The following is a 15,425-nucleotide window of genomic DNA, read 5'->3' on the forward strand; positions in this document are numbered from 1 at the left end:
GAGATTGACACCGCACAATTTAATACTATTGCTTGCCTCACGTGTAGTGCACGTGAGTATCAAAATAGGGGCATTGCTATACGGATGTTCGGTTTGGATATATGGACTTGTTTATGGGTCAAGATTTTTCACCCCACTATGCTCTTAGATAGGGCCGGGAAATTGGTCCGCGAGCCCGTGACCATAAGGTGTCCGCGCAGACCGCAAGAGGTCAACGGACAAATTGAGCCCGAGTCGGGTGTGGAGGCGGGTTTTGATGAGCGGGATACGGACAAAGCCCTTTACCTAGATCTGACCTGATATGACCGGTTACTAAGCGTCTGTTATAGTCCGACCCGATATGACCGGTTACTAAGCGTTTGTTATAGTCCGACCCGATATGACCGGTTGCTAAGCGTTCGTTATAGTTTGGTTAAATAATGTGCCTGAGAGAGCGCCTATTAGAAGACCCGCCTGCTATATATCCCGCTTGCTTGCATGCCTTGTACAATTGATCCAACGACTGAGATTCCATGTCTCTTCAAGCGCTAATCTCAACGGTTGGATCTGAAGAGGCGTCCCTTCAAACCCTAACTAGCGTCGCTCCCCTTTCTATTTAAATCCATCATCTCTTCAAACTCCACCTTTCATCTTCTCGCACTTTCTGCTCTTCATTTCAGACTCTTTCTTCCATCTTCTCGCACCTTCTATTGGAGCTTTACTTCAGAATTCAGACTATTTCTTTCATCTTCTCGAATCTTCTCTTGACTTTTCACTCCATAGTCCAGACAACTTTTCCACCTTCTCTCATCTTCTCCCACCTTCTTGACTCTTCACTTCAAACTGATCAGGAAAAGATTGTCTTCTCTGATGTTGTTTATCTCAACTTCTCAGTTGTAGTTTCTGTTCATCTTCTCTGATAAAAAAAAAATGGTAAGTACATTAAATCTTTTAAACCCTTTTCGTCTCTGTTTTATTTTTTGACAAACGAAGATTAGTTATTTTATTTGTTAATTTTTTATATATTTGTGCTAAGTTATTTTTTCTTATAGAAGTCCAAGTTTAATAAATACTTAAGATCCTCATCTAATGGGATCTTCGATAGGATTTGGGATTCTGTCGGGTAAGCATTAGGCACGCTTCTACCCCAATGTTTCAGAACTAAGGAACCGACTCAACTTATGCGGACCCCCTAGTCTTCTCTTGAATCCCAGGGCAGACTTAGTTGTATTTGAGCGCCTAAGATAATCATACTGACTCCTAGTTGACTTGATACGGGTTGATCCATTGGGCTTTCGATCTTTTCATGACTTATTGACCTCAGACAACTGATGACTATTTTTTGGATCATCAAACACCAGGAGAAAGATGATAACAATAATGAAGCTTTCTTCCAATTGATTTCGAAAATCCGACCGATGAGTTACTGACATCTTCTGACGAAGTTATCAATTTTCGCCAGCGATAGCAAGGGTTGAAAATTTGGGATAATTAATGACAGATGAAAGGGGAGATGATTTTTTAGTTGATTTCTTAGGCCAAAGAAATGTTTTGATCTTCGTTGGTGATGATTTCTTTTTACTTGCTAAATCATATTCTTCAATCACATTAATCAGATGTTCATCTGATGTTATTGAAAATAATATATCTACATCTTCTGTCAGTACGTAATTGACATCTTAGATTCATAGATGATCTGATATCCAAATGTCACAAATAATTAAGTAGAAAATTTTATTTAATCGTAAAAAAATCTAAGAGATTCAATCAAAATCATCAAATCAAAAGCGCAAAAGAAGTGAACCAAGGATGGAACTTGAGAAAGAGATAGATCGATCAACGACAAGAACGTGACTCTCACCTCCGAATCGAGAATCGAACCTTCGAAAGAGATAAATCTTCTTCTAACCCATATATCTCTTATAACCTCTTTCTCTCTCTCCGCCTCTCTCTATTTTGAGCAGTGGGAGATAATCTCTCTGCAATGGCCATAAATTTCTCCATTCCAAGCTTCACCTATGGGTATGTCAGGAACTCATCAGAGACTAAAAGTAATAAAAAAAACTATCGAATTCAAAATTCAATCCAACATATGTCAATTTCAATCTGCTCCATGAAATTGTATGAAAAAACCAAGATATTACCAGAAATGAACAACTAAATATAAGCTTCAGTAAAAAAAAAAGAATTTGGCTAAAGATGCACCTATAAGTTACTGCTCCATGATATTTCGATATGCTACGATCTTTGAATCCCATCCAAGTTTAATCTCCACGATATTTCTTCATCGGTAGTTTCATTCAAGAGTCGTACTAACCTTCTGTAGTTACCATATCCACCATCGTTAACTAACTTCACTAGCGAGAGTGGAGAATTAGAATCATAGAAAAAACCCTAGAAATATCAAACGAGAATGGAAAATAGAGTTTAGTCACTATATAAGTAGAGAGAGGACGAGAGAGTAGTCAGGGGTGAGAAATAAATAAAAAAAACTCATGAAGGTCGAGGAGGGTTGGCTGGGTACTGGCGACCACGTTGAGAAACATTGAAGAAGAGAGAAGGGATATATGGAAATCAATTTAGAAAAAGGGTAATAAGGTAAAAAAGAAAAATCTGGTGTTAAAGTTAACTGATGGTTTTACAAAAAGGAATCCACTTTTTTATTTCTAAAAAAACTTGAAGCAAAAAAGAAAGTTAATTACAAACTAGGGGTCAAAAGTAAATAACCCAAAAAATTAGACTTAATTAGTGAGAATAAATCTATTGCCAATTAAGGTTTTTTTTATGAGAGTGTCAATTAAGGTTATTGTTCTATTTTTAATTATTAAAGTCAGACCCGCATGGTTTGATTTAAAAAAGAAAGAACAAGTTTATTTTTTGTTAAAAAAATAAGATAAAGACTAAACAAAAGAATGAGACATGTTTTTTTATTGTCTCACTTACCTTTTAAAGTGAGTTGATGGATTAATGATTGATGATTAATAATATAAATCGTGTGCACGCTGTGATTAACAAAGAACAAAATGAATATGATTATTAATAAGAAGGAAATCTTTAAAAAGTTTATGAAAAAAAAATGAGCCGTTTTGTCAATTAAATAGTGTCACACAGGGTGTAAATACCAAATGTATAACAAATGAAGATGGATGACACTGTGATGGATGCTGAATCTGGCCCTGTCTATTCTCTAAATTATGTTTTTATCGAACAATTTATATAGTTTTAGCTTATCAAAATAGATGACACTGTGATTCTCTATGTGTTGATAAAGATGGATGCTGAATCTGGCCCTGTCTATTCAAACAAAAGGTGTAAGAAGCCTACTGTGACGTGGATATAATGGATGATATTCTAGTAAATAAGCTTTATGATTACATTTTGGCTGGAAAAAAATGGAAATCAACTAGTAATTGATGAAATATATAAGAAGACGGGAATCCGTATTACTGTTAAAAATATCAAAGCTCGTATGAAACATTCAGAAACCATTACATAACAGTGAAACATGCAATCGACGCTAGCGGGTTTGGCTTTAACAATGTAACTTTTCGCATTGAGGCAGATGACGATGCATGGAGAGAATACGTAGAGGTACTTATTATATATATATTCTCTTAAAAAATTTACAAATAAATTTTGACTTTGTCTTTCACATTGTTTATTGTCAGTCACACCCCAATGCAAAAAATTTACGTACGAAGAGTTTTCCATACCAAGAAAAATTAGGAGTCATCGTTGGGACAGAACAAGCTAATAGCAATAGACAAATGGAAGCTGATGATATTTCTCACGAATTACCTGGTTAGTCAATCATTGAAAATTTTATCAACTTTTAATCATTTACGTAACACACTAATCATATTTTTGTTATAGGTGAAAATGTTAATATGACGTCCATCAATCTGGATGAAGATGAAGGGCTATGCTCTCCAACTTCCGTTAATCGAGATCAATTTATAGCTCCAAAACGTAGACGACAGTCAAAATCTGATGAAACATCTATTTTACTTGCGCAAGCTGCAACAAACTTGTCGAAGCAGTTCAAGCTCCTTCAGTTCGTGGTGTGGAAGATGCATTGATGGCCATTCCAAACTTGAGCGAACAAGAGGTTGAAGATGTTATGTATATTTTCGGAGATAAACCCGAACTTACACGTATATTCCTTGACTTTCCTCAATTAAGAAGAACAACATGGTTAAAGAGAAAGTTAACCAACGGTTGATCAAGGGTCAAGTAGTTGCACTTTTTCGCAAATTGATACACTTTAGTATGACTCAACTTAGCATTAGTACTAGTAATTTAGGAGATTGTGTTAATTTTAATAATTTTTAGGTACTTATTAGCGTATTAGTTTGATTTGGTTTGGTAGTTGCTATACATTTTGAAAGTATACTTTTATGGATAATATGGTTTATTTTGATGTTTAACAACATATTTTCCTTGGTTAATAAACATAGGAAAAAGTAATGAAGTAGGACACATATTTTTTCCCCTAGTAAACCAAACACTGGAAAATTAAGAAAATGGAAAACTAAAGATTTTTCTCTGATATGAACCAAAAAATAGAAAATATGGAAAATGTTTACGGAGAAAAAGTTTATTGGGGAAAAAAAATTTTCGGAGTAATTTTTTCTCTATTTTTTTCCTTACCCCAAATTGCTATGAAACACACCCTACATTTTCTAATACAGTGGTTCTAGGTTGATGTGGAACAAATTAAGTACTTGAATTACAAATACACGAATGTTGGAAAATAGGGTAAAGGTTGAAATTTAAAGCATATTACCTCATTAATACATTGAAAAGTTGTTGGAGGTGAAGGTAGTATAGGGATATTGCCTCTAGTTTGACATACATCAGTATGAACTTCAAATGTCTTTCCCTTACCTTGTTGTTGAGTACATTCGCGTGCACGACACAAGTGTTGTGCTATAAGACGATCCTAGTGGGAAAGTAAGTAACAATTGAAATTTTAGAAGATAATTAGTGTATTAGATATTGAATTTGAAGGATAGGTACAATGTAAAAAAGTAATGGTAAACAAATTCAAAAACATATTCGGTGGTAGTTCGGTGTGAAGGTTGTATGTTTGGGGTGTCATTTAGTTTACCTATTCTCAAAATCTGTGAAGGTGCATTTTGAAAAAAGTTGATTAGGCCATCATCTTAGACATTTAGAAATATTTCAATATTTTCATTAATGAATCCAAATATATTGTACTAAGTTCGGTGAGGAAAAATGAATAAATCTAAATTTATGTAATAATATGAAGGGATGAAGAAGTTTAACTTTTTAGGTTTGGTTCAACTGGAAAGTAAATAACGGGGTTAAATTATAAAAGACTAAACAAAATGAGTAAGGACATACATTTGTAGGTATTGTCGTTGATTTTTCATTTTCTGCTTGGGTTAGACGTTCCCTTTGCAAATGTGTTTGTTGTCCAATACAATGGTTGTAGGTAGATGTGACGAAATTTAAGTACTTAATAGGAAAATATGCATATTGTAGATTATAAAATTTAAAAATTAGTGTAATGGTAGAAAGGTAAGGCAAATTACCTCAGTAATACATTCAACAGTAGTTGGAGCTAAAGAATTTATGGGGACGTCACCTTTAGTTTGACATACATCAGGTTGAAGTTCCAGCGGCTTTCCCTTATCTTGGCGTTGAGTATGTTCGCGTGCACGACGCAAATGTTGTGCTATAACACGATTCTATTGGTGCAGCAAGTAACATTTGATGTTGTAGAAGAAATTTAGTGCAGATATTTAAGTTAGAAACACTTACAATGTGAAAAGTAATTGTAACAAACCTCATAAACAAAGTCGGTGGTTGTTTGATGTGAAGGTTGTACGTATGGAATATATTTTGGTTCACCTATTCTCAAACTCCGTGAAGGTACGTAGTTTAAAAAGTTGATCATCCCATCATCTTGGACCTTTATAAAATTGTTTAATATTTTCATCAATTAATCAAAATATATATTGTGTAAATTTTGTACAGGAATGGACAATAAATCCAAATGTTCTTAATAATATGAAGGGATTGAGATGTTTTACTTTTTAGGTTGGCTGCAAAGTATATAAAGGGGTTGAAATTAGGATGGAGTAAAGAGAAAGAGGTAGTGACATACATTAGTAGGTATAGCCGACGATTTTCCCTTTTATGTTGGTGTGAGAGGTTCCCTTTCCCGACGTGTACGTTATCTAGTACAACGGTTCTAGGTGAATGGTGCAAAAATTATGTACTTAAATTGAAATACATGAATGTTGGAGATTATTCATTGTAATGGCATAGAGGTAAGGTAAATTACCTCAGTAATACATTCAATAATGGGTAGAGGTGAACCTTGAGTGGGGATGTCGCCTTGAGAGGTAGGGAAAATACCTGAGTAATACTTGCATGTGTTTGAATTTCCAACGCATTTCCCTTATCTTGGCGTTGAGTACGTTCTCGTGCACGATGTAAACGTTGTGCTATAAGACGATTCTAGTGGGTTGTTTGAAATAAAAAAAAAAGAATGATGTAAGAGGTTCTATATACTATAGTTAGGAAATCAACTAAAAAGATAATTTTTTTTCAAATTAAACGAATATTCAGTCGAAAAAAATGTTTTAATATTTAGTTAACTTACATTTAATTGAGGTGTCTCAATGGTGGGTGTGAAGTTGGGGTCTATTTCTGATGGTTGTGCGGGTGGGGATGTGGACATCTGCTTCTGTGGTTGCAATCCTAGACAATAGTATATGAATAACACTAAATCCTGCAGATGTGAAGATATAAATGTGTCGTAAATTTTGTAATGGTTGTGTATCTAGCTTTAACACCTGTTTGATTCCCTTTCATTTCTATTTTTTATCTACGGAAGTAAAACCATAATAGATAACCAATCTTGTAATAAGTAAAATAAAATTGGGGAAAGAGAAAATAACACTGTTCAATGGATAGGAAGATAACCTAGTTGCTTTGTTGATGAAAAAATTTAATGAATTTCAAAATTATGTTTGGTGATGATGAAGACAATATTCTAATGCAACATAAACCACATCCTTTTTCTTTATTTATAAAGTACGGAAGTTGGTTTTGTGCAGAAGTAACGGACTAAAAATGTTGGCTCTTACTAATAGCTAAGTAGTTACCGGGGAAGGAGTGAAGTAAAAGAAGATGGGAAAATGTAAAAAAGAATTGTTGTGCAATGTTCTCACCTTATATGAGATTGCTAGAACATGAGTGCGTTGAGATCGTCAAGAGGGTAAAATGTACACATCGCAACAACTGATAAAGCTAGCTGCATCCCTCAACCAATAAAAGTGGGTAAACGACAACAGTTAAAGAACAACTAAAGCAAAAAACTACAGTTAATGTGTTGTAATGCTTTATAGAGCAACAATTTTACTCGTGATATTGTAAGAAACGTATAAACTTCTTTAAGAATAAAAGTTTAGTTGATGAAATGCAGTCGTTAACAGGTATGAGAAGAATTTTAGTAGAAGTCCATGATACATTCAGCAAGAGTGCACCAAAAAATAAATGAGAAGATGAAGTAAGAAAAATCGACCGTAACCCACACCGTAAATGAAATGTGGAAAGGCTGGTCTATATTACCTGAAAACACCTCCTTTACTTGTGGATGCTTACATTTATGAGGGTGAACCAGCAAGGACAGCTACAAAGTCCAAGCAATACAAACAAGCAAATAAACATCTTTCACCTAAATATGAACAAACCCGTAAACTCATGATGAAGAATTATTGCCATGTGAAGCGTACCTTTCTGTATTGTGTCTTCACTTGTTCTGGTGATGATCGAAACGTAGTTTAAGAAAGTTAAGCGCGTTTAATTTAAAGCAAGAAAGGATCCTACATATTATTTAGTGAGGAAAGCACCTTGTTAAAACAAAATTTATCGATGGACACAATAGGAGCAATAGCACATGAACATACGGTGACACGTGGATCGAAACAAAATTTATTTAGGGAAAAAAATAATATGGGAATTAAAACCCAACATGCAGAAATTGTAGACAAACAGAACCACATACAAGAAGATGAAAGTTAGAAAAAGTAAGCTCTATTTGGTTTAATTCATGATTGAGTTTGATTAGCCCTAGCACATCCATTCCTAACCTAAAAAAAGAAATATGTCAGAGTGGAAAAAAGCTTACAAATTGTGAAGTCCATATGTTTTAACCTACAAAGTATGCGGTAACAAATCATGCGTCTGATGTCTGTAATCTAAATGTTTTAACCTAGAAGTTCATTTACACATTTCATGAAACACATAGTGTGTGCTTATATGTGTAGTCAATTCAAATTATGTAATCATAGTCCATGCATTAGGAAAATTGGAAATTAGGAAACCATTGAGTAGACGTAAGGAAAACATCAATCTTCATAAAAAGAAGAGAAAATTGAAGGATAAGATGATAAATTTGACTACATTTTCTTGTGATTCATATATATATATAAGACAATAATGCGAATATATTGTGAAACTATTAACAACCAAAGACAATAATAGGAAAACTAACATAAAAATGAAACAACCAATGCTAACTGATGTGACACTGAGTAAGTCTAAACTACTATCCACTTCAAGAAGTCATTCATTCTATGTTTTTACCCATTGAATCGAAAGAAACTTCGACTATGATGAGAAATTTAGTCTTTCTGCCTTCACAACGATTTACTTCACATGGTGTTGATCATGGTAAGTTTCTTCTTTTACTCTTAGGTTGAAATTAAATTATGTGAAGACAACCTTACATTTGGTGTCCATGATTTTGTCTTCATCTTTCAAGTGAAACAAGTTCGTTGTTGTCTTGCCCATGATTTCTTTACCGGATTCTTGGAATGCTGTTACTATGCAGTTTCATTGCTGACATACATACTGGTAAGAAATAGATTAAGATGGTGGATAATAGTAGTAATAGTAAGGTGGGTATGGCTCGGAGGAAATGATTTCAGAACAGGAAGCTTATTTGAGCACTTTTACATATCAGAATGCAGAAATTGAGTTGCTTGTTTTCTACTGATGTTGTTAAATTTTGAGGAAACCTTGTTTGTTAAATGTGATGTCTATTTCAATATAGGGTGTGGAAAGCAACCTAGGTTATGAGTCTCGTATCTTTTTTATTTATGTATTTTCTTTGATGAAGAAGAGCTTGATTTTGGAAGGATTTCAGTGGATCAGAGTCATCTAAATGAGGAATCCCAGTTACAGTCTATGGGATTACAAATTATGCGCATAATGTTTGTAATATATGTTAGAACCTAGAACTTCATTTACACATTTCATCAAACACATAGGGTGTGTCTTTATGTGCAGTCAAATCTGATCATGTAATCATAGTCCATGCATTATGAAAAATGAAAATTTGGAAACCATTGAGTAGACATAAGGAAAACATCAATCTTCATAACATAAAGAGAAATTCAAACATCAATCTTCATAAACCTGACTACATTTTCATGTGATGCATATATATATATATATGACTATAATGCCAATATATTGTGAAACTACTAACAAGCAAAGACAGTAATAGGAAAACTAACATAAAAATGAAACAAGCAATGATAATTGATGTGATACTGGATTAAGAGTAACTCTAAGCTATTGTCCACATGAAGAAGTCATTCATTCTATGTTTTTACCCATTGAATCCAAAAGAACCTTCGACTCTGATGAGAAATTTACTCTTTCTGCCTTCACAACTACTGACTTCACATAGTTTTCATCATGGTAACTTTCTTCTTTTACTCTTAGCTTGAAGCTAAATTGTGTGATGACAACCTTCCTTATGGTGTCCATGAATTTTTCTTCATCTTCATCTTTCAAGTGAGACAACTCCATTGCTGTCATTCCCATGATTTCTTCACCGAATTCTTGGAATGCTGTTATAAATGTAGTCCCGGTGGAGTCTTGTATCTGTAACTGTAAAATATATTTGTACTCACATTGAGGTACTACTTGGTCGCACTTGCTGCAATGCCATATGCGCTCGTCATCCTTCATAACCTTCTTGTTGCAACGACGTTCTCCAACCATTAGAGGACAAGCAGGGTAGGCAAAGTTTTCGGTTTCCAAATATGCAACTCTAGCGACAACTGTTACCCAGTCAGGGGCTCCAGATTTTCCAAGGCTCTCATCTTTAATCTGGGATATAACCTTGCGCATTGTATTATCAGCTCCAGAAGATTGGCTGGAAATCGAGATGGATGGGGTTTTGTTTCCCCTTTCCTCAAACCATGATTTTAGGGCGTGAGCTTCCGTAATGTCGGGTTCTACCATTATTTTGGTGGAGGGAAGGGTTCCCACTGATTTTCCGTTGAACTCATTAATTTTACCGGCTTTGATAGCAAGAACAGGATGCAATCCAGACTCGATCATATCGTGGGTTTGTTGACCTTCCTTAGAGCAGAATTCTCCCCATAATGTCACTCCCACACTACAACCACACATATCTTTTAACAGTAGAGTTCTTCTTAGTGTTTCTGTTTCGTCTTTCTTCAATATAGTTTTTGTGACCGTTATAGATAAAGCCACACCAAGAACATCCACGAAAGAGTCATTATTCATGTTTTCAAATTTAGCTATGGGTCGGAAACCAAATTGTTGCTTCGGTATGGTAGTATCATATTCCATGTGTTGCTCAATTGTTGAATTGCTTTGTAGATAGATCTCATAATCATTTGGAAGATGATTGAAGTTCTTGGAGGCTGGTTTTAACTTTCCGTTGAAAACTAAATATACTTTCCCATATTCAAGTTCACTATAGAAATGTTCAGCGATATCATTAAAACACGTAACACGAATTTCACCCCCATCAGAATCAAGAATATCAAATGAAAACACTTTTCCTGATCCCCTAACAGATGCGTAGGTTTTGAGGGGACTCTTCGATGTCACTCTACCTTTAGTTGTCCACTTTAGTTGATATGGATTAAGATTCCTAATGAGCATGACTCTAGCGGGGGCAATATTCTTAGATGAACGCATTGTCTGTTATTTATGTATGAAATGGATTGTCATGAGATCATACACAACAATGAATACGAAAAGAGTATTTGCAGGCAGTTGCAATTATACTTAGATTGGCGGGATGAATTGTGACAGAAATTGACAGAAAGAAAGATGAATTACCTTGGTTCTTATAGCCGGTGATGAAGTGGTAAAGTAGTTGGTTGGGATGCAAGCGGGAGAGGCGAACCTATGAAATACAGCAACATAATTATATTAATAATGTAGTGTCATAAAGAGGAAAAAATGTAAATAGTGGCAAATAATATGAAATGCGGTTTTAATAATTATATGCAGTGAAAGTTACAATGGTGGTTCTGTCAAAATGGAGAAAGGGTTAAGACATGTTATTTGGTTGACTATGGTTACCTTCATATAACTCAATCTAACGAAATAAACTTGAGAGTATATTGAGATTCTCATGATGAGTAGAGGATGATCATCTTGAGTCAATCTTGTTCAATACTCCATAAAAAAAAAATCAAAACAACAATTTCATCTTTCGAAGATTTGAAAGATGTGCTGAGACATTACATGTGACCTTTAATTTAATGGGAAACCATGGACATAGAACAACATAACAGTAGATGTAATAAGGAAGCCGAAGCTGAGAAAATTAAAATACAATTGGTGGAGGAATTTTCTCAAACAGGTTGTGTGAGAAAGATGAAAGTACCTTGATAAGTGGAGTGTTCAGACAATCTTGTTCAATACTCCATACTGGAGAAAAATGCAAACAACAACTTCAACTTTGAAAGGATAGCAAGATGTTGTGTAAAAGTTGAAATTGAGTTATATTTATTTGGAAATTGTAGGAATCTGAAATAACTGCAGTTTGGGAATGAAAAAGTAAAGTAGATATACACTGATTAGAATTAAAAATTGAATTAGTGTGGGATCAGGTAGTAGATAGAACTGAAACGGAATAACTTTAAAGAGAAGTAAAAGAGTAATTTGAATTATTAAACTAAACATCGTGAATGACATTGAGGTAGAGAGAGGGTAGAGAGATATTGTTTGAGCAATAAAGGAAGCTGAAACAAATTATCAATGGAAGAAGAAGAGGTAACTATTAGTACAAAATTAAAAGAAATTTGAATTTGTTTGTCCTAATCAGATTATTTATATCTTAGTCATATTCAAAGTTTGTCTTAACCAGATAAGTTATGTTGTAGTCAGATCCAACGACTTACTTTCTTTGGTTTGTAATGTTCTAACTTTTCTTTTTTGCTGAAAATTACTTTCAAAACTTGATGCTACTTTTTCTTGTAATTGTGGCAATACCTAAGCAAGAGCTGACCAAACATGATATCGGGGTCGAGTTGTTTCAGTTGAAGAATCCTACCATAAGATTTTTTTTATGAGTACGATAAACTTGTTTTTGAAGCAGTAGGTACAGCCTTTGTAACACGTGATTTGTGTATTATGAACTGAACCCTCTGTTATTTAATTTTTTGGAAGAGACAAACAGAAGTAATGCCTCTCCAGGATGCTCATCCGAGCATGAATTTATGGAACGAATTTTATCATTTAGGAGAATTAAATGAATTGTGGCAATACTAAAGCAAGAGCTGAATAAACATAATATCGAGGTCGAGTTATTTCAGTTGAAGAATCCTTCAATAAGATTTTTTTTATAAGTACGATAAACTTGTTTCTGAAGCAGTAGGTACAACCTTGGTGACACGTGATTTGTGTATTATGAATTGAATCCTTTGTTATTTATTTTTTTGGACGAGACAAACAGAAGTAATGCCTCTCCAGGATGCTCATTCGAGCATTGATTTATGGAACGGGTTTTAACATTTAGGAGAATTAAATGAATGCAAAGCTTTTGATTTGTTTATTTGTAAGTTGCATATAAAGTGAGAAGTGGGGAAAGGTACTAATAAAAAAGTGATGTCTTATTTGCATATATTCCAATCAAATCTGAGAAATAAACCTAAATAAATACAAACAACACGACAATATCTTTAGAGGATGCAGATGAGAATTCTCAAATGAACACGGAACATAACATAAGCGTGTGAAATAATGTGAAAGACGAAGTGAGATTGTTTCAACTATTCCGAAAGATATTTAGCAAATGACCAAACAAAAGAAACCTAAAATGATTGGAAATACAATGTTATGACGGTTTGCCGAACAGATTGATGATACTGTGGTTTGAGATCTTGTTCGAAAGTAACGGGGCAATAACTCAAGTCGCTTTGATGATTATAGGTACAAACTTTTCCTGCTAGACCATTACCTAGAGGAGAAGTTCTCTGTTCCGCAAAATCAATGTTGGCTCCTCTATTTCCCATCTTCTGTTTGGGTATGACCTTGGAGTTATGTGACAAATGACTGCCGGACAACAAACTCTGTACACCTTGGGGTTATGTTATAGAGCAAGGGATTGAGTGTACCTGTGAGAAAGTTTATTAAGCATAACACCCCATTCTCCTCCAGATTTGGGTCCTTGCATCTCTCTGTCGCAGTAATTTGAGAATCTGAGGGGAGAGAATTCCACGAACGGGACGACCGAGCATCAACATAGAACAATTTCAAGAAGGAAGTAGTAAAAAATACAATCAAGTGAAAGAGTGAGCGCACACAATTAATTAGTACCTTGGGGTACGAAAATTCAATACATGTCGCATAACTGCACAAACAAGAAGTGTGTGACAATATAACGAAGGAAAGAACACTTAAAGTCTTCATGTCTGAAGGGGATAAAGATAAGACCATCCAGTAAATGCTCCAATATCTTTAGGGGATAAAGATGAGAAATCTGACATGAACACGAAACATAACATAAGGGTGTGAAATAATGTGAAAGACGAAGTGAGATTGTTTCAACTTTTCCGAAATATATTTAGGAAATGATTTAACTAAAGAAACCTAAAATAATGGGAAATACAATTTTATGATGGTTTGCCGAACAGATTGATGATACTGTGGTTTGAGATCTTGTTTGAAAGTAACGGGACAGTAACTTAAGTCGCTTGGATAATTATGGATACAAATTTTTCCAGCTAGACCATTACATGGAGGACAAGTTTGTTGTTCTGCAAAATCAATGTTGGGTCCTCTATTTCCCATCTTGTGTTTGGGTATGACCTTGGAGTTATGTGAGAAATGACTCCCGGAGAACAAACTCTGTACACCTTGCTTGTTCAACCTCTTGTCACCTTACTGTGTTTTATAATTTTTTCCTTATTCCTGCATATTTTGAAAATATTCTTGAGCAAGGGATAGAGTGTACCTGTGAGAAACTTTATTTAGCATAACACCCCATTCTCCTCTTGATTGGGGTCATTGCATCTCTCCGTTAGCAGTAATTTGAGAATCTAAGGGGACAATAAGCAAACGGGAACGATTATATCTGAACTTGATGAAGGCCTCTTACTATACCAGCTCTCTAATCCATGATTTGATTCGAACAAGATAGAATTACCTCCAGATTTTAAATCTCCTTTTGAACTTTTTATTTGCATCTTTAAGCTCCCGAGTTTCACTTCTTAGCTGATTCAAAACACGGATGGCATCATTTAGTATGGTAGACCAGTCAGTTTTGGCGGGTCTCCCAGGTTCCAATGTAGAGATACATTCTGCAAACCTGCACAAGACATAGACACACTTTTCAGCTGAAATACTTGTAAATTGACTCGATTTGTCTAAGAAAACATATCAAAGCTGCATAAACCATGATTTTGCTTAAGGTCTGATAACTCGAGTATATTACTGAAATTGAATTCCACGAACGAGTAGACTGAGCATCAATATAGAGCAACAGATCATTTTCCACATATTTTTGAAATGTTCTTGAGCAAAGGATTGAGTGTACCTGTGAGAAACTTTGTTTAGCATAACACCCCATTCTCCTCCCGATTGGGGTCGTTGCATTTCTCCGTTGGCAGTAATTTGAGAATTTGAGGGGAGAATAAGCAAACGAGAACAATGATATCTGAACTTGATGAACGCCTCTTACTATACCAGCTCTCCAATCCATGATTTGATTCGTAAAAGATAGAATTACCTTCAGATTTTTAATCTCCTTTTAAAGTTTTTTATTTGCATCTTTAAGCTCCTAAGTTTCACTTCTTAATTTATTCAAAATACGGATGGCATCTAGTATGGAAGACCTGTCAGTTTTGGTGGGTCTCCCGGGTTCCAATATAGAGCTCAATTCTGCAAACCTGCACAAAGCATATACACACTTTTCAGCCGAAATACTTCTAAATTGACTCGATTTGTCTAAGAAAACATATGAGAACAACATAAACCATGTTTTTGTTCTAAGGGTCCGTTAACTTTAGTATATTACTGAAATTGAATTTCACGAACGGGTAGACCGAGCATCATTATAAAGCAACGGATCCTTTTCATTAGTTGTTCCATTTCCTCTTTCCTTCACAGGTTCACCTGTGGCAATAGAGTTA

General features: G+C 34.8%; 1 protein-coding gene across 1 annotated transcript; it reads right to left on the reverse strand.

Moving 5' to 3' along the window:
- Positions 1-9,618: 9,618 nt before the first annotated feature.
- On the reverse strand, positions 9,619-11,187 carry LOC147557461 (replication protein A 70 kDa DNA-binding subunit E-like). Its single transcript, XM_086658865.1, has one exon. It carries the CDS (start codon positions 10,978-10,980, stop codon positions 9,619-9,621), a length of 1,362 nt encoding a protein of 453 aa, XP_086514991.1. The 5' UTR covers positions 10,981-11,187.
- Between the last annotated feature and the right edge of the window lie 4,238 nt (positions 11,188-15,425).

This window comes from Eschscholzia californica, unplaced genomic scaffold, assembly GCF_041429995.1.
Source record: "Eschscholzia californica isolate CP2 unplaced genomic scaffold, dmEscCali1.0.p SCAF_2, whole genome shotgun sequence".
NCBI classification, from domain to species: domain Eukaryota; kingdom Viridiplantae; phylum Streptophyta; class Magnoliopsida; order Ranunculales; family Papaveraceae; genus Eschscholzia; species Eschscholzia californica.